The sequence below is a fragment of the Schistocerca nitens genome, chromosome 1 (genome assembly GCF_023898315.1).
Source record: "Schistocerca nitens isolate TAMUIC-IGC-003100 chromosome 1, iqSchNite1.1, whole genome shotgun sequence".
In the NCBI taxonomy this organism is placed as follows: Eukaryota; Metazoa; Arthropoda; class Insecta; order Orthoptera; family Acrididae; genus Schistocerca; species Schistocerca nitens.
Genome location: NC_064614.1, coordinates 584,974,425 through 584,995,893, shown reverse-complemented (window position 1 = coordinate 584,995,893; position 21,469 = coordinate 584,974,425). Strand labels below are relative to the sequence as shown.

Here is a 21,469-nt window from a genome sequence, read left to right as displayed (position 1 = left end):
CTTCATCATCAATTTCTTCTCCTCCTGGAAGGTTGTGGAACATGTCAGTGTACAAAGTAATTTATAATTCCGAATTGATTGGCTCATCACTGTCACTCACTACCGGATCCAACTCAGCATCAATGGATGGCTACAGTTGTCTCCAGCTCTTCATTATGGTAGCACTCTCCACTTTATCCCATGCTTCGGCTGCTTGGAATACTACATCACGTATGTTAATTGCTTTCCACGCCTTTGGCATAGTCTTGATAGAGTCATTTTCACTTTCGTTCAGCAAGGAGACAAGAAGTGAATGTTGATGACATTTAATTGATTCCAAAATTCCCTGGTCCATCGGCTGAATTAGGGTTGTCACATTGGGTGGGAGAAAGAGTGCTTGTATACCATCAGACTTTAGAGAAACATCTGAAGGATGACTAGGAGTATTGTCAATTATAAGGATAGCTTTCAGTGGAAGCTTGTTCTTCTTTAGCTCTTTTGTCACAGCTGGAACAAAAGTTTCATGGAGCCACCAAGAGAATATTTGTCTGTCCATCCACGCTTTCTTCTGAGCGCAGTATTGTACTGGTGGAGTATTTATGTCAGTGTGTTGAAAACAACATGGGTGGGATTTTCCAATAACCATAACTGGTAGTTATGAGTCCTCTTCGCATTACAACATACCATTACTGTTACGTGCTGTTTCCATTGCTTGTAACCATGTGCTTCCTTCTCTTTGTTCGCAGCTAATGTTTTTGAAGGAAGCATCTTGTAAAAGAGTCCTTTTTGATCAGCATTATACGAGGCATCAGCAGTTAAATCTTTTTCCTCTGTTATCTTCCATATCTTGCTTACAAACTCATCATATCCTTATCATTAGCTGAATGGCTTTCCTTGGTCACTGCCAGCTGCGAATACCATGTCATTTCTTCCAGTTTGATAGCCAACCTTTGCTCGCTGCAAACAAGTTACTACTGCCGGGTCATTTGCTAAATGCAGCTGTTTTTTCCTTTATAATTGGGCCACTGACTGGAATCCCTTACCGCGTTGTTGTATGAACCATCCATAAACAGCTACGTCCAGTTTTTCATTCTCACTCTTTCGCAGAAACTTCCGTTTTCCCAACTCACTATCCATTTGTGCTGAGTACTGTCGAATAACATCATCTTTCTTTTTGATGTCATAAATAGTTGCTCATCCAACACTGAACTCAGCAGCAATGGCTTTCTGTGAAGAACCTCAATTTAACTTATCTAACGAGTTTCTGCTTGAGGTCTAGCGTAACGTGTTTCCTTTTGAAAGACATGATTCCGAACTGTAAAGAAAGTTACAATTTCAAATACATTGTATAAAGAATTGTTTAACTAAGCATTGTTGTGCATGTGTTTTTGGATGTGCGCCAGATTACTGAGAGGCCGGACTACTGAGAGCCGGATTAGTGAGAGTCTAGTGTGTTCTAGCTGCTCCCTTCTGCTGAATAAATACTTTATTTACTTTAGCTGCTTTTCACTAAAAGATAATTCTTTGAGAGAGATACTTCTAAGTGCAACACATGCCAAATGGAGCTTGATGATAACTTTTTAGTGTGTTAACCCAATCTTAACTTTTATCCAGCTGTATCTCAAGAAATTTTTCCTGTAGTTTATGTCCAATGATGTCTACTTCTGGTACTTCATGAAGTCACTTGCATCTAAAAAGAGAAAAAGAATACTATTATAAAAGATGTTGTATGAAATCATATTGTCTGTGTTCATTTTAATTAAACATATAGAAAACTACACGTATTGCTGACTTTCTAAGTAGTAACAGCATTTTTTTTTATAATTTCTCTTCATCTCTAATTCTACACGAGAACAATTTTTGTATTTTTCTGCTGTGGATATTATGTTTAACATTATTTTTTTTTAAATTAAAGGTTCCTCAGAAGAGAAAGGTGATAGTAATTCTGCTTAATGGACAAAAACTTGAACTCATTTGTGACTCAAATGTGACAACAGCTGGCCAGGTTTTTGAGGTGAGCCTATTGCATCTAATGAATAGTTGCATATTGATGTTTATGAGGTACAAATAAATGTGAGCATTTGCGACTATGTTATATTTCAAATTGTGTTAAAAGTTTGTGTGTTATGAACTTGAGCATTATGTTAAATGTGATAGAAAGGAAGGAGAATTAAAATCTTCAGTCTGAACACAACATTATAAAGAGAACTGAGAGCTTCTTATCAAATATCGTTTTCACCATTGCAGCACAGTTCTGTGAGAGATTTCAAAGATAGTGAAAAAATTGAAAAGAAATTATGTATTTAAAGTCAGTCATCTTGTGATAAGGAGACAATCATCTTGCGATAAGAAACATATTGTATTCTATTCTACTTTGTTCTATTCTATTCTACATTGTTGGCCATAAGTTGGTTGTCACTAGCAATCCTTAGACTTTGTTTCATCTAGTGCAGTGGAGTCAGTTGTGAACATGACTAGTGTGTAGCACCCATAAGTCAGTTTGAGGTTATGTTGTTTGTTGTTACCTGAGAAACAATAAATGGAAAGTTGGCTACAGAACATGATGTATATGTCTTGCAGACATGGTGGAACATGGCACTATAATTACAGTGATGTTTGTGATTTGTTTGTGGAACATTTTCCAGACATCAAACCTCACTCTTGATGAGGTATTTTCAAATTAAATTTAAGATTTGGGGAGACTGGCCTACTCTAACAAGGAAGCTCCACTGCTGACCCAAAGTCTTTTACTACAGGCAAGAATCTTTCAACTTGTTGCATGATGTTTTTTTTCAATCTCAAAGCAGATTGGCCAAGGAGTATGGAATAGCAAGAAAGAGCTTGCCAAGGATTCAGAAAAAGCTGAATTGAGTGCATATAGGACTAATTTAGTTCAAGGCCTAAATGAAGATGATCTGGGGAGACGTATGGAATTCTCTGAGTTGTACACAATCTGACTAGAAGCCGATCTTAAGTTCTACAAAAGCATTGCTTGGAGCAACAAAGTGACTGTTAAGGTGAATTGCAGAATAAAGAGACACAGCTGTGTCTACAGAGATTCTATGAATCCCCGCAATGTGATGGAGTTAAACTCTCTTGGCATGGGTGTATAGGCAAAACTTTTCAGCAGTGGGGTATTTGGGTCTTACTTTTTAACTGTACTGTCAATTCTATAAATTACCTAGATATTGTGCAGTAAATGTTAGAACTGGAAAATAGTCAACTTTTTGAACACTGCGCCTGATAAAGGAAAAGTTTATATGGTAAAAAGATGGAGCACCTCTGCATTAGGGAGTTACTGTGAATGACATTCAAAATGAAAACATTGGTGAATGTGTTGTCATACAGGGTGCTGCTGAATGACCTCCATGATTCCCAGATATCCCATCTACTGTACAAGTTTTTCAGTCTGGGATGTACTAAAAAATGAAGTTTATTTCACCAAGATTCGTATTGTAGAATATTTGAAGGAACAAATTCTACCAGAATTTAAAAACCTGCATTACTGGAAAATTTGCAACAAAATTTGTAAATCAGTGTTGAAGAGATGCAGTATTTGCTTAGAACAGCATGGGAACCAGTTTGAACACCTGTTGTAGGTTCATTTATGTCTGCATTGATAATAATTTTGTATTTTCATTTTTTTAGCGTTACTGCACCAGACATGTTTTTGAAAACTAACTTATGGCCCATCTAGTATACACAGGTGTAGATATGAAAGCTTATAACATAATGTAGCAAAAAGATGCATTCTGGTGAATATGCCAGTTCACAACAAGGTATTTGTCACCCACACATTATGCAGGGAACTGGCCATTTGGCAGAGATATTTCATACAATTACTAGCCAACCTCTTCCATGTTCCACTCACTAATGGAAGGAAGGAAAAGCAGTTCTGTGCTCTTGTATGTGACCTTATATCTTCTGTCTTGTCCTTATATTTCTCACAAAAAATGCTGAATTATAGCAGTAGATCTGCTTTGCAATGATTTTAATTATGTGTTGGCCATTCAGTAATGCAGTTATTACTGTCCAGAACTATTTCACAGTCTGTCTCAATTACTGCTTTTAATTTGCACAAGAACAAAAATTTTGCGATGATAAATTCCATTTGATTTTCTGGTCCTCAAGTTTGCCTGATACGAAACATTTGGAACTCATCTGAATTGCCACTCACTGCAAGGTAGGCAAGATGCATAAATTTTGTGACCTGTGCATAGATGTATATAGTCTAATTGATGAATGATGGCAGTTCACCCAAGTCCAGGCATAGATGGGTTTTGAATTGTTGCTGGTTCCAAGTGATAGTTACAGTACCTGCATACATGTGCTTTCCTCTTGAAGAAGCGTGTATCCTGCAAATTATGTCTCTCACTTGCTTTTGTAGAATTTGTGACTTACCACTACTGCGACAAATGGAATAAAATTCTCAAAATAACGTTTAATGCTTTGGTTGTCTGCAAGCCTCGCAGTAGAGCCCTCAGAACATCACTGAATGCTCATTGGCTGTCCAAGAATGTATGATGTAAGTGCACAGAAGCGGCCTAAACGTGGCTGCCATCATTTGCGACTCCAACTACAACTCTGTCTACCAGATTAGATTAGATTAGATTAATACTAGTTCCATGGATCATGAATACGATATTTCGTAATGATGTGGAAAGAGTCAAATTTTCCAATACATGACATAATTAAGTTAATTTAACAACATAATTAAGTTAATATAACAACTTTTTTATTTTGTTGTTGTTTTTTAATTTTTTTTCATAATTTTTTTTTTCTTAATTTATATCTAAAAACCCCTCTGTGGAGTAGAAGGAGTTGTCATTCAGAAATTCTTTTAATTTCTTCTTAAATACTTCGACAACATACCAAGTACTTGTATAAGGGGCAGTCATATGAAAATGAGACAGATGGAAAAAAAGTAAGTAAACTGTTTATTATTTCACAAGTAATAACCATAACTGTTAACATATTTATCACACGGTGAGACAAAATAAACAGTGCCTTCATGGAAAGATTTGTGGTTTCCTATGGAACCATGATTGTACCCAGGCATGCACCTCTTCAACTGAAGCAAATCAACAGCCATGAACGTCATTCTTCAGGGCTCTAAAAATATGGAAATTGTATGAGGAGAGATCAGGACTGTGTGGAGGATATGTAAGAGCTTTCCAATGAAACTTCTGCAGCGTAGTTAAAGGCACAGGCACACCAACTCTGGGAAAATCATGATGACCCTTTTCTCTGAGTGCAAGTGCCCACTACTGTCTGACTTTCTGGAACCTGGTGCTACAGTTAATGCACAGCTGTACATGAACACTTCACAAAAACTGAAGCACACCATCAACACCAAATGCCCAGAAATGTTGACGGATGGCATAATTCTGTTTATGGTTAATGCCTACCCACATGTTGCCAAGAGTGTTTTGACTACACAGCAGACGTTTCACTGGGCCCTTACACTTCCTCCATATAGTCTCAATCTCTCCCCATGCGATTTCCATATTTTTAGAGCCCTGAAGAAAGACATGTGTGGTTGTGATTTGCTTCAGATGAAGAGGTTTGTGCCTAGATAGAATCATGGTTCCATAGGCAACTGCAAACTTTTTTCCATCAAGCCATTGACCATCTTCTCTCACAGTGGGATAAATGTGTTAACAGTTACAGCAATTACTTTTGAAATAATAAACATTTTGCAAACTTTTTTCTATCTGTCTGTTTTTCATTTGACTATCCCTTATAAATTCTGCCGTCTGCCTGATGAATAAAAATTCAAAGTTCTCTTCAATCATTTTCAGTGTGAAATAATTCATACTTTATTATGCTTATCCTGGGTTGTTCCCATGTGCTCTGTTATTCTTGTTTAAATACATGCCATGGTGAATTGTAACTGTTTTGCATATTGAATGTGAACCATTTTGTTATTAGATAATTGGTCATAATGGTTAACTTATGTGTGATGTAAACAGCAGTTAACTTGTTAGAATGACATTTTAACTTAAGAGCAATGACTGATACTGATGGAAATTTCTAACTTTTTTTGCTGTCTTGCTGTATTTCAGATTAAAAGTTTTAGCTTGTGAAGTTGTTTTCAGTCTAAATATAATTTTATGCTTTTCCTTAGGCTGTGGTGCGAAGTGAGAAATTAAGAGAGAACTTCACTCTAGGGCTGGCTGCTTTGCTAGGTGGTGACTTTGTTTTTCTGGAGAAAAACACACACCTTCGGAAAGTTGCCCCTCCAGCTTGGGGAAGAGATTCCCTTCCATCATGCAGCCTCACATTGTACCTGCGCATAAAATTTTTCTTACCAAGCCTCCGGGGGTTCAGGTAATTCATTGTTATTCTGATGTGAAACTATGTTGTATGGTCATATGAAATATTTATCTGAAGGAAATGTATGGAGGCTGTTTATGATGAAACATTACTAATTAATTCTCTGGTTAACAGTAGTCCAGTATTTACTATACACTCCATGGCTTTTTCTATCAATCGTTTGATTGTTATCATTTTACATTCATAGCAATAACAGTACCTTTAGTTAACTGTTCCTCAGTGTTTTGACGGTCATACAAATTATATTTTTATTAGAGGCAGCAAGAATAATTTGTGTTCCTTCCTATTTAGTTTGATTAACATTAATGCTATGCACATTTACAACATTTTACATGTATTCCATAAGTGAAACCATGAGAATGTTGCAGAGAATCAATGTTATAGACTTCTGTATTTGTACTATGCTAATCTCTGTCTTACATTAATATATATACTTTGTATATTTTGTTTTCTACAGTCCTGACTGAAATAAGAAGTTACTAACTTGGAGTGGAAGTATGCACATACAGTATGTTTCACAAGGGGCATAGTGTCTATGAAAAGAAATAACTGGGTGCAGTGAGTGACATAAATATTTCCGGGAGAGGTCTCGTTATTAGGACTCCATAAAAAATAGATACAAAATGTAAAATTTAATTCCAAGTGCCTATGATAGGTGGCCCTGGATGCAGTCATATGAAACAATGAAAGAGTGATGTCTATTGCAGTTATTCACCATAATCTAAGGATATCCATTAATGAATTTGTTTGCATCAGTTCAATGTTCTACAAAGTGCACATATTGAAAAACATTTGGTGTGAACACGTAGCGTGTTGTAGGACAGATGCACCACTCTTTATTCACTCATTTCACATCCACATGATTTGCTCACAATATAAATAAATATCGTAAATAAATATAGCTTCATTCTTGAACTGTTTGCAGTGATAACAGCATCCCATGCCATAATTAGTGACATTTGGAACTAATCCTTTTATATCCAAGTATATATGCTGTTCCAACATTTCGTTGGGAAGGGACCAACTACTTAGATTTGATAATTCTGTCTATAAATATGTCACAGCCGGGTGTATTTTATATTGGTGACTAGTTTTGAATGCAGCCATTCATTTTCAAACCACACGTACAGAACATTGCACTATTAGGAAAGCATGTAATGAAATAACATTATCATGATATAACTTGAACAGTTCTAAATAGCACAATTAACATTTTATGATTTTAACATACCTGCTGTAAAGTGCTTACCAATAGAAAACATTACCGACATACTCGGTTAACATAACACAGTCATATAACAGATGTGGTGATAATCATATGACAGCATGATACTTTCAGCAAATGAAATAGTACTAACTGCAGGTACTACAAACAAGTTCACATCAACTCAACAGGTGTCACTTGTTTCATTAAATTGTGACTCTAACATACTATTGGCCACAGACAATGTGCGTAGGTAGAGAGCAGGAAATTAGCGACACCTGTTGACTTGATGGGAACTTGTTTGTAGTACACACAGTCAGTACTGTTTCCCCTATCAAAAGTATCGTGCTGTAATATGATTACCACCACATCTGTTACCCGAGTATGTCAGTGATGTTTTGCACTGATAAGCATCTTACTGCAGGTATGTTAAAATCAAAAAATGTTAACTGCGCTATGAACTGTTTTAGTTATATCATGTTAATGTTGTTTCATTACATGTTTTCCTAATACTGTTATGTTGTGCAGAGCTGGTTTGAAAATGAATGGCTATGCGTAATGCTAGTCACTTGTATAATATACACAAAACTGTGACAGAAATTTTGAATGAAGAATGACATTTTATATCCAATTTTTATGACGTTCCCAAAAGGACTTCACTCTGTGCAACTGTCTATCATTTATCATTACCATTTATTTTACTTCATAGTTGGTGATCTCTTTGTGAGACATGCTGTAAAGGATCTCCTTGTAGTTTGTGTGAAAATATATTACTTAAGCATTAGAACTGTTTTATAATTTCTAACATTTTCAGTTGAAACTGAGGTAGCAATATTTCAAAAAATGCAACTTGACTGCTTTGGACATTATGTATAAATCCTTCCAGGGATCTTGAGGTATGCAGAGTGTAACAGATATAGGTGCAGATATTTCTACTTGTGACTGAAGATGGTGTACTGAACAACATTACACCAGTGTTACTTTATTTGCAGACTAATAATTATAACCATTAGGAGCAGTACTTGTTTAGTTTGGGTGGTACCCCCAAGTACATGTGACACGAGCATGCCATTAATTTCGGATAAAATAATTTCGGGTATTTGGCCACATCATTATAAACTACTAAAACAACTAAGTTGCTGACATTTGAACCGATCTACTGCAGTCCACTTCAAGGTTGAGTCAGTTGTAACATTGGCAATTTGGTTGTTTTAGTAGCATACAATGACTCAACCCAATACTCAAAATTGTTTAATCCAAAATGACATTGCCCGTGGAAGCCTACAGACTTATGCAAGCCATTAATGCTTATTTTCCCTTGAACAGCACATTAGGTATTGGAAGTGTAGACACATGGACACAAAATGGTATGTCTGTACCTAAAGGCTTAGTCCTCTTAGTGGTCCAGTTAAATGAAGAAAGCATCAAGTCATAAAGTTTGTGACATGTTTGTGGAAAGACTGTTTGATGCAGAGAAAAAACAACTGACACACTGGTGTGTGTACATATTAAGGTACCACATATGAAAGTATCTGCACTTATACCTATTACATCTTGTATATTATTTTTCATAGTACATTATAAAAATAATGGTTGTCATATGAAGTTCAAAATGGAAGCTGTAGAGTATTAGTAAAGCAAGAAAACCTTCAATATGCTGCTAGCAGATATGTAACTATTGTGAAACTTCTCAATAACAACTCAGTGGGGGGGGGGGGGGGGGGGGAGTCTGGAGAGGGGATGAATAACTGTCACAAGGAAATCAGAAAATTGAAAATCAAGGATGGAATAATGACAATTTTATGAAAAGGATCGATTGCTATTCATCATTTAGAGGAGATGTTGAGTGATAGACAGGCATGACAAAAAGACTGCTATACATTTGTGCTTTTGGCCAAAGGCCTGCTTCTAAAGTAGAAAACACACATATATTCATGCAAGCATAACTGCCACCCATATGACTGCTGTCTCTTGCCACTGAGGCCAGATTGCAAGTAACTGCACGTGGTGGGAGAAGTAATCCATTGGTGGTGGGGACAAGGAGAAGGCTGGGGTGGGGAGGTGGGAGGGATAGCAGGATAGGAAATAGGGGTAGGGAAGGGCGTGATGTTGTCTGTTGGAGCATGCAGGGACATTTTGGGGATGGGGTGGGGCAGCTAGGTGCACCAAATACTCCAGTCCAGTCCAGGCATCACCTAACCCCTCCAAGGTAAGACTAACTGTAAAAGCAGTCTTGTGATCTACAAACTAAGCTGCTTTCTACATAGGAATGACAACCAACAAGCTGTCTGTCCACATGAACAGCCACTGACAAACTGTAGCCAAGCTAGACACCCAGTTGCTGAACACGCTGCCCAACACAAAGTGCATTCCTGCTCTCACTCAAGCACTACACAGCTTTCTCCTCCACCAACACACCATCAAGTTTCTTTTTGCCCTCTCCGTCACTTCCCTCCTTTTTTGTTCCTTCCTGCTACTGACCCTCCAGTTCCCCTTAAATCTCCTGCACCAAGCAGCCCTACTGTGTCCCCACCACATCCCTACATGCTTCCACAAACAGCACTACATGCTCTCCCATCTGTATCTCCTATCCTGCTATTCTTTCCCCATCCCTGGCACCCCCTCTCCCTTAACCCCCCCCCCCTCCCCCCACACATGGATTGTGTCTCCCATCAGGCACAGTTTATATGTTTGGCCTCAGTGGCCAGAGACAGTGGACACATTTGTGTGAGTTGTGCTTGCATGAATGTGCATGTGTTTGCTACTTTACAAGAAGGCCTTTAGGCTGAAATGTGAAATGTATAGCAGTCTTCTTTTTGTGCCTTACACTAAGGTATGAAGTAAATGCACGGGTGATCAAATAAAATTTTCTTTTGCAGGAGCTGGTCGATGAAGCATATGCTGTACTTGCAGCTTCGAAGAAATCTCCTTGAGCAGCAATTAGTTTGTGATCTGAAGACTCACATCTCTATGGCAGGACTTGCACTGCAGGCAGAATTTGGAGATTACACACAGCAGGTACAGTATAATTTTTAAAGATATACCAGGTGATCAAAAAGTCAGTATAGATTTGAAAAGGGAATAAATCACAGAATAATGTAGATAGAGAGGTACAAATTGACATACATGCTTGGAATAACATGGGGTTTTATTAGAACCAAAAAATACAAACGTTCAAAAAATGTCCGACAGATGGTGCTTCATCTAATCAGAATAGCAATAATTAGCATAACAAAGTAAGAGAAAGCAAAGATGATGTTCTTTACAGGAAATGCTCAATATGTCTACCATCATTCCTCAACAATAGCTATAGTCGAGGAATAATGTTGTGAACAGCACTGTAAAGCATGTCCGGAGTTATGGTGAGGCACTGGTGTCGGATGTTGTCTTCAGCATCCCTAGAGATGTCGGTCGATCACGATACACTTACGACTTCAGGTAACCCCAAAGCCAATAGTCGCACGGACTGAGGTCTGGGGATCTGAGAGGCCAAGCATGACGAAAGTGGCGACTGAGCACACGATCATATCATCACCAACTGACGCGCGCAAGAGATCTTTCACACGTCTAGCAATACTTTGTATTTTTTTGTTTCTAATAAAACCCAATGTCATTCCATGCATGTGTGGCAATTTTTACCACTCTATCTACATTATTCCGTGGTTTATTAAGTTTTCAAATTTATACTGACTTTTTGATCGCCCGGTATTTATTGCTACTATAGTGCATATACACAGTGCTGTCCACAATTTCCTGTGCTAAGGCAATAACTAATTCAAAATCAAAGGCCTAAGAATTATGAATCTGTATTTCCTCAAAATTGCATTCATTTGATGCAATCCATTGCTTAACACAAGTTTACAATCCCACCATATGCTTACATGAATCATCCTTACAATTTGTGTTGAATTGGATCGAAATATGGATGATGTAGTTATGGAGACTTGCGTTTCAGCAAGTAACATTATTATTATTATTATTATTATTATTATTATTATTATTATTATTATTACCTTTATTACAAATTCTATGTCATTCACCAGCCACAGCTGGACAGACAGTGTCAAGATACGACATTATCAAAATACATGAATACAACTTACTATGAAAGTAATTTAATACTGCAAGACATATTTAAGTTATAAATTAGATTACAATAATATCACAACTATAAAATAGATAAAAGTATGTAATGAAATTAAATATAATGTTTACTGTTGGAGTTATGGAACTGATCTGCAGCTCAAGTAAACACTATGCTATTACTAGAGAAGAATTCTTGAATACTGTAGAAGGGTTGCTCTTTTAGCTTACACAAAATAGTAGTTTTAAATTGCTCCCATGCTAAAGACGGAATGTGATCAGGTAGAGCATTAAACAATTTTAGGGCCACCATTGGGAAGCTGTTTTGTGTCTTTGCTAATCGACACCTTGGCGTGTTGATACTGTCTTTGTTGCGAGTGCTGTATTTCTGGACTTCATTTCTCTTTCTGGAAATATCATGGTTTCTCTTTATGTGGAAGAGGCAGTTCAATATATACTGGCTATAAACAGTCAGAACTCCTAACCTGGTGAAAACTGGTTTACAGTGGTCTGTTTTTTTGTTTGAAGTAATGATCCTCATTGCTTTCTTTTGCAGTAAAAGCACATTCTTGCAGCCTGCAGAATGGCCCCACAACAACAGCCCATAACTGATGTGGCTGTGGAACATTGCATAGTACACAATTAGAAGGTATTGTTCTGGTGCTATACTTTTCAGTTTCCTCAAGAGGTGCAAGTGATTAATTGCTCCTGAGTGAGCTGAGGCATCTGTGTAATAGGGGAAAGATCAGAAAATCTGGGCAAACTCATCTGAATCAAGATAACAAGTATTTTAACATTTTGTGTGAATTCTATATGTACTGCTCTACCTGGAGACATAAATTCTTTGTGAAGAACATCAGTTACCCAAGAACATTATCAATATGATCTTCCTCGTCAAATTCTGAAAGTCTTCTCTATTGACTTATAAGTGTTAAATTTTTCAATCTTGAAGTGTTTCCCAGCCCATTTAGGATATTCACTTTTGTTTGAGGACAGGAGGTGGTACACCAAATCTCATCACTAGTGATAATCTTGTGTAAAATTTCTCATTACTATCAGTTGTGGATAGAGGTTCTGACAAGACTCAACTTGACACTACATGTGCTCCCAAGTCTGACCATGTTGGGAAAACATTACACACGGCTTTAGTCTGTTTAGATCTTAATTCAAGATCTGTGAAACTAATGATATGGTTGTGTGTAGCATTTTTTCTGTCATCTCTATCATTGCCTTAGGTACCACTTTTAAATGTTCTTTCATTAATGTTGTTTTGGCATGATCTATTGGCTAACAACTGCATTAGTGTTTCTTCAATGTTTACTGGTGCTTACAAAACTGCTAGTGACCTGCAAAAATGATTTTTAGTGCAGTGTTGACTCACCACACACCTAGCAAATTGATTGAAATATCATGGTAGAGGTCTTTCAACAAAAGATTTCTTTAAATGTGCTTAATTGATTTTTATTTGGTCCTGTTAAATTACATTATGTGCAAAGCTTATACTGTAATATTATGACTGGTTGAAATATAGAACATTGTACGGGTAAAAAAAGAAGAAAAGCAAACAATACTGCAAACCTTATAGATACAAGGTAAACAAAATTACATCTACATCTACAGGGATACGCTGCAAATCACATTTAAGTGCCTGGCAGAGGGTTCATTGAACCACTTTCACAATTCTCTATTACTCCAATCTCATATAGCGCGCGGGAAGAATGAACACCTATATCTTTCTGTACGAGCTCTGATTTCCCTTATTTTATCGTGGTAATCGTTCCTCCCTAAGTAGATCAGTGTCAAAAAAATATTTTCGCATTTGGAGGAAAAAGTTGGTGATTGGAATTTCGTGAGAAGATTTTGTCGCAACGAAAAATGCCTCTCTTTTAATGGTTTCCAGCCCAAATCCTGTATCATTTCTGTGACACTCTCTCCCATGTTTCGTGATAATACATAACATGCTGCCTTTCTTTGAACTTTTTTGATGTACTCCATCAGTCCTATCTGGTAAGGTTCCCACACTGCGCAGCAGTATTCTAAAAGAGGACGGACAAGTGTAGTGTAGGCAGTTTCCACAGTAGGTCTGTTACATTTTCTAAGTGTCCTAGCAATAAAACACAGTCTTTGGTTAGCCTTCCCCACAACATTTTCTATGTGCTCTTTCCGATTTAAGTTGTTCATAATTGTAATATCTAGGTATTTGGTTTAATTTACAGCTTTCAGATTCGAATGATATATCGTGTAAATGAAGTTTAACAAGTTCCTTTTAGCACTCACTCATGTGGATGACCTCACACTTTTCTTTATTTAGAGTCAACTGCCACTTTTCGCACCATTCAGATATTTTTCCTAAATCATGTTGCAGTTTGTTTTGATCTTCTGATGACTTTATTAGTCGATAAATGACAGCGTCAGCTGTAAACAATCAAAGACAGCCGCTCCGATTGTCTCCCAAATCATATATATAGATAAGAAACAGCAAAGGGCCTATAACACTACCTTGGGGAATGCCAGAAATCGCTTCTGTTTTACTGGATGACTTTCTGTTAATTACTACGAACTGTGACCTCTCTGACAGGAAATCACAAATCCAATCACATAACTGAGACGATATTCCATAAGAACGCAATTTCACTACGAGCCACTTGTGTGGTACAGTGTCAGAAGCCTTCTGCAAATCCAGAAATACGGAATCGATCTGAAATCCCTTGTCAATAGCACTCAACACTTCATGTGAATACAGAGCTAGTTGTGTTTCACAGGAATGATGTTTCCTAAACCCATGTTGACTGTAGTTTTCTTTGAGGTAATTCATTATGTTCGAACACAACATATGTTCCAAAATCCTGCTGCATATCGATGTTAATGATATGGGCCTGTAATTTAGTGGATTACTCATACTACCTTTCTTTAATATTGGTGTGACCGGTGCAACTTTCCAGTCTTTGGGTATGATCTTTTGTCGAGCAGACGGTTGTATATTATTGTTAAGTATGGAGATAATGCATCAGCATACTCTGAAAGGAACCTAATTGGTATACAGTCTGGACCAGAAGATTTGCTTTTATTAAGTGATTTAAGTTGCTTCAGTACTCCGAGGATATTTACTTCTACGTTACTCATGTTGGCAGCTGTTTTTGATTCGAATTCTGGAATATTTACTTCGTTTTCATTTCAAGAAAAACATAATACAAAGAATATACATACAAGATGCACAATGTTACGTAAAATAGCATACAGATTAAGTCATTTATAATACAAAACATTTTGTACTAAATAAAAAATAAAGCTGAAGTTGCAAATATTTTTTTTCATTTGATGACTAGTTTCAAGCCGAGACCCATTTTCAAATCAATGTAACAAAATGTGTAATGTACATTTACAGTGCATTTACATGTACAGTACATGCATTACACATTTTTTGACATCTTCGGAAAAGCCATTTTTGGGGTCTCAGCCCAAACCTAGTCAGCAAATGAAAAATAAATAATTTGCAACTTGTACTGCGTGACATTTGCCTGATTTATTTCTTCGTTGGTAGTCCTCGGTGTCGACACACTGCATGCTATACTGGCTGAAAAATGGGGGGGTGAAAGTTCAACACGGACTGCTGTAAATGATGTAGGCGACAATTGCACCATTGCATTTCACAGTTCTTTACTTTCAATGAAAACCAACAATATTACACAGTTATACAGCCAGTTCACTGTTGGTAAACTTTTGATGAGCCTCATTAATAGTTTGCAGGCAAACGTCAGCATACTGCTGCAAAAGTTTACCGTTGAACATCTGTGTGCTATAAAAACCTAACCACACAGTTCGTGCAGAATAATACGGTACGTGTGACACTACTGAACAGACACTGTCATTGTTTTAACACATGGGCTATTTGTATTACTCTAATTCCACTGCATTATTGTTACTATTAAGTGACACAGATTTCCTGTCTGTAAATCGGCCTTGGACCGACTGTCTCGGGACAAAAATTGATACTTTATACATTGTTTGATGTTTAAGTGACAGAAATTACTATTAAAATGTAACTCATTAAATTAACTGAATACATCAAAAAATTGATTCTTTTTAACAGTTTCTTCCACCACAAAGGCTGGGCCAAATTACTTGTTTAAATCATGAAATTAACAGATATGGTTATGCAAACAATGGTTTTGACAAACCTGGTAATTATTTTGGAATTGATTAAGGACTGTCTTTGCTGACATGTTTTCGAGTAGAGCCAAATAAATACTTTAAGAATACTAGTAGTTCTTCTTCCAAATGTTTATAATTAGTACACAATTTGTATTTGTTTGTAAGTTAACAATAGAATTTAAGCCACCCCATAGCAAAAGATACTAACTAGGCATAGTCAAAATAAATTAGGAAATTGATGACATACACAAAACTAAGCAAAAAAATTAGATCTGGTGCTATTCCTTAAGACTGAGGGCCAACCTTTCTCTTTTATGAAAATGCAGATTATACTCATGTATGTTAATGATAATTAGTCAAAAATTAAAAATAATGAATTTAAGGAGGCAGATGGCAAAACAAGAGAGGAAGTAAAAAGATCCCAGATTTCTTCATCACAACTGGTTTTTCGTTCTATTGATTTACAGAAGTGTCTGACCCAAGCTACTCCAGTACGCTGGTAGTTCATAAAAATTTTGTACTAAAATTATAGCTCTAGAAATTCATTTATTCTGATCACTGATATCTATCTCAAAAGCTTGTAGCTTCTTATTTAATGTCTGAAACAGCATTAACCCATTAAGTCTCAAATTAATCTTTTTTTAAATTGAATTTTTTATTCCTTAATTATAATGTAGATAGTGTATGAAGCACAATAAGTACAAAAGTAGCCAAAGAATATATATACATACTGATATAATGGCCATCCTCAAAATAGGACACTGGGATCTAACAGTATCATATAGCATACTAAACTGTATTCTAGTCTCAACTATTTATTTCTTGTGAAATGGTACAATCCACTTCACACACAGTGTTACACGGCATTTAACACAGTATGTTTTTGGTTTCCCGTTGCATTTAGCTCTTACACATCTTCTTTGCGTGCTTCTTTTGTCAATCATATGACCAATTCTATCAAACCTGATGTCTGGTATTGCTCTCAACTGACTTGATGGGTATTCCATTGGACGTCCAACATTCGGTCTTCCAGTGACCAATTTCAGGTATGTAACTGTAACAGCACGTCTGAAATCCAGTAAATCCTGTGCATTTTTCCCATGTACTAGCCTGTAGAAGAGTCAGGTATTTACGAGGGCCACTTCCAGAAAACGTGTAATAGGACCCAGTACCATTTTTTCCCTCTAATTAGCCTCACATATTTTCCAACTAACCAGTCATGGTAGTCAACACCTCCCATGTACGCGTTATACGACTTCAAAATGGCAGGTTGTTGCACTTGTGTCTTCTTACTTGCTTGTCTACTGTACCGCGTAGCTGCTCCCAAGGGTTCAACTTGGTCAAAATTTGTATCAATTGTAACGCATCTGTTGTCGTGCCATCGAACAAATAAGACTTCACCATTCCTGTCGAACTGGTAGTCATAGTTTCCTCGAACTGTCTTTTTCAGTTCGTTGCTGCTCAGTAGTGGACAGTCACTGACTCGATTCTCTCTGACAGTCCCAGTTGCTCGAAAACCCAAATTTCTCAGATGAATCAGAAGATCTCTACTAGTGAAGAAATTGTCAAAGTACACACAATGATTCTCGGGTTTTTCAATGCAGTCCAACATGTTTAGTACTACTCTTGATCCCAATAGTAGGTCATCCCTTGCAGTATCTTCTGGATCCTTTCCACAGTATAAATCAAATTTGAAACAGTAGCCATTTGCTCCACAAAGAGACCACAACTTATAGCCAAATCTAATAGGCTTGCCTCGGATAAACTGTCCATCTGGAACTATATTATTTACTAATGGGTAAGATATTCATAAATATACTTACATAATACACTGTAAATTTCAAAGTAACTTCATATCCTGTAATTTATATATAAAAGAGGGGTCGTTACTTACCTCACCATCAAAATCTGGTAAAATTACCACGTTCTAAAAAGAAAATACATCAGCAGTAGCAGAGTTTCATATTGGAACGTGCAGCAATACAAATAACTGAAATTATAACACCAAGTCCCAGTGTCCTATTTAGAGTACACCAAATTTTATAACAATGGAAAACAATGAATATAACTCCAATTGAGCTAACAATGCAAGTAGTTTAAAAGACACATTGTTGACTATAAATAATCGCAAAAAGATCTTTGCCACATATTACAAATATTACTAAACTGTTGATAAAGTAAATACCTGTAATAACGTAAAGTGTGCCTTAGTATTCAATAATCAATTAATGGTAGGATTTATTGCTTTTAATTTCTTCTAAGCATACATTTGTTATAAAAAGCATCAACAAATGATGTAGAACAATAATAGATGTAAATTAATAATTTATTGTGTATTTATAAATAAATATGTTCTCTGTCCTCAAAATAGGACACTGATACTTAATGGGTTAAATTTGTTTTTGAGAAGTTTAATGACAGACTGTTTCCTGTGAACCATTTGTATACTTGTTGTGTTTTTGTTTCAGTTTTAATCTGTGTTGAGGATTTCATGCCCTTGATCAAGATACAGGTATTATCAAGAGACATTACTATATTTGCATTGTTATTTACTGATGCTGGTACGTCACTGAGGTACACTAAGAAGATCAATGGCCCAATGAATGCATCTCGAGGAGCACTTTTCTTAATTCTGATTTTATTGATTTACTTGCACCTGTTAGGGAAACTGTTACATTCTTTGATGCCTCAGTGTGGGAGTTTTCATACTAATATGTTTTAAACAGTCAAAAGTGTTAGCAAGACCACAGAAAATCATCTCAGGATACCATCTACAGTTCATTTAATCTACAATTTCTTTTGTGAGACTGAATATTGCTCTCTCTGAGGTGAGCCCTTTGCGAAAGTCAAACTGGGAGGGTGTCAGTGAGTCATTTTGTGTTATGTTTTCATATGGCCTGCTGTGCACTGCCCTCTCAAATATTTTTGTAGAACAGGCAGCCTGAGATAGGCTAATTGGAAGATATGACATGTCTCCTGCCATCTTTGTGTATTGGCATCACTGTAGCATGGCTTGCATAGATTGGTTACATAAATAGCACAGAATGTTGCTAATTAAGTCACCACATAATTTTAGATATTCTGTTAAACCGGAAGAGCTGGTGCTTTTAGGGATCTTTTGATTTTTATAATTTTGTTAGGTGTTGTGAATTTGAAGTGCAGTGTCATCATTTGTGTATGTTGTATAAAATTAAGTAGTTTAAAAGCCTTCTGAGGGAGGCTGAGGTTTTATGTTTGTATGTTTTTGGCAACAGAGAAGAAAAATTTATTGAATTCAGAAGCTGCTCTTTTCATATTATTGTGACCTGTCCCAATTTCTATGAATTGTGATGCCCAATTGTGCTACCCCTGATTGTTCTAATATTTTGTCTCTGTTTCAGATTTTATGATTTCCATGTGGTTTTTGATTTATTGTCTGACCTGTTAATTTACTGTATGTTATGCATGTTTTTGGCCTTTCTGATTACACACATTAAGATTTTACAGTATCTCATGTAGGGTATTTTCACTGCTTTGTGTGTACTATTTGTCTGTTATAGGTAGACATCCCTTTTTCTGGAACATGATATTCTAATCCCAAATGTTATCCAGTCTTTCTACCTACCTACATTTGATTTAGTTTTGATTTGTCTTTGGTGGAAACTGGATACAATGTGTTTGAGAAATAGGTTTAAAAATTAGTTACATTAGGTATCCATAGTGTCTTCATGGTAGACTTCTCTCCATAGTTTCTGTTGTAGACCATTTCTAAACATATTCGTAGATTCATTGTATATTATTCTAATATGCATAACTTGAGTGTGTACATTAACTGTTTTCCTGTTGCCAAGTTTTAAGATCACCATTTGATCATCATAATCAGATAGTCCATATTTTTACTTATATTATTATGTGGGGTCCAGAAAACACTGTCAATAGCAGTCTTACTACAGTCATTTACCTCCGTTGGGAATGAAATCATTGAGTGTAAGATAAGACAAGACAAGACATCAATATTTCTAATTTTCTATGACTGCTATTAGTTGATAGAAAGTCAGTTCTAAAATCCCCACATAAAATGCTTTTTCTGTTGCTCTTGTTAAGTTTTATAATCTGAACAGTCATCAAATTGATGAGATTAAAAAACAAAATAAGTTTGAGAACTTGGACAATGCTGTGTAATCTTGAAGCCAGTGACTTGAGTGTACACATTTTGAAAGTGACTGCTTGTCTCCTTTTGTTCTCTAATCTAGCCATAGACTTGTGCATTTGTGGTTCTTGATACTCATTTACAATTCATTCTCTGAACTGTAAGTTTGTTGCAGTTGATTATTTTGTTGCCTTGTGGGCCTGTTTTTTCCCCATTTCTTCCCCCTATTTATTTCTATCAAACAATGGAAAATCCAGGATGGAACGTAACAGTATTATGAGAAGGAAAGTTGCTACTCACCATATAGCAGAGATGCTGTGTTGCAGATAGGTGCAACAAAAAGACTCTCACAATTATAGGTTTTGGCTGTTAAGGCCTTCATCAACAACAGACAGACATGTGTGCGCCCCCTCCCCCCACACACACACAAATGCAAACGCAACTCACACACATGACTACAGTCTGAAACCACACTGCCAGTATGGTTTCAGTTGCCTGAGACTGCAGTCGTGTGTGTGAGTTGCATTTGCGTGAGAGAGAGAGAGAGAGAGAGAGAGAGAGAGTGTGTGTGTGTGTGTGTGTGTGTGTGTGTGTGTGTTGTTGATGAAGGCCTTATTGGTCGCGAAAGCTGTAATTGTGAGAGCATTTTGTTGTGCCTATCTGCGACCCTATTTATGTCTGTTACCTGATGTACATTTTATGTGTTTTTAGATCAACACACATTAGCTTAAATATGTCTGATATTTTTGCAGTGAGTGTGTCTTGTTGTGGTTCAGTTGTTTAAGATTTGTGAATAATGCAGATTAGAAATTTAGAGAGAAAGGTGGGTAAAAGGGTATTCGAAGCAGGGACAAGAGGTGGATAATACCAATAAGTATCTTGTTTGGGGAAGAGAGACCATTTCCTGGTTCAGAGGATAGATTGTACTCAAAAATTAAAACTCTTTTAATAGAAGTCTGATTTATAGTAAAAACATTAAGACTTTGAGTACTATACTCAAAAATAAAAAGTTAAAAAAAAGAGAAAATACAATCTGGAACATTACCATACTATGTAGAAATGAATAAAATGGGAACATGAAGGAAGCGAGTTCTTTGATATTAGGTGCACCAAAAATAATAATGCATTGAAATCATTTTAAGCCAAATGCATTGCTTACTTACTCACAATGGCAACAGACAGATGCATTAGACACAATCTGGTGGACATTTTGCACAGTCATTACAGACATTAAAAAATACTATAATTAAGGAAAATTCAGGATGGAATAACGACACTATTATGAAAAGGGTACTTGCTACCCACCATATAGCAGAGATGTTGGGTCACAGATAGGTCCAACAACAAGACTGTCAAACAAAGCCTTAGGCCAAACAGGCCTTCATCAGAATTGGACAACAAAAACACACACACTCACAAAAATGTGAAGTCTAACTCTAATGATTGCCTATTTGGTCAGAAGTCTTTTTGTTGTGCCTATCTGTGACTCAGCATTTCCACTATATAGCGTGCAGCATTTATCATTTTTATAATAATGTCATTACCCAATCATTAAGGAGATTAGATCATTTGGCTGCAGAAAATTC

The 21,469-nt window shown here is 36.5% G+C and overlaps 1 protein-coding gene across 1 annotated transcript in view; it reads left to right on the top strand.

Annotated features, from left to right (window-relative positions):
• LOC126255514 (tyrosine-protein phosphatase non-receptor type 13-like) overlaps positions 1-21,469 on the top strand; it is a 245,893-nt gene that overhangs the window by 130,600 nt on the left and 93,824 nt on the right. The window contains exons 5-7 of the mRNA XM_049955401.1: positions 1,895-1,993; positions 6,107-6,309; positions 10,399-10,537. Coding sequence (XP_049811358.1) covers positions 1,895-1,993; positions 6,107-6,309; positions 10,399-10,537 — 441 coding nt within the window. The remainder of the gene's footprint in view (positions 1-1,894; positions 1,994-6,106; positions 6,310-10,398; positions 10,538-21,469) is intronic.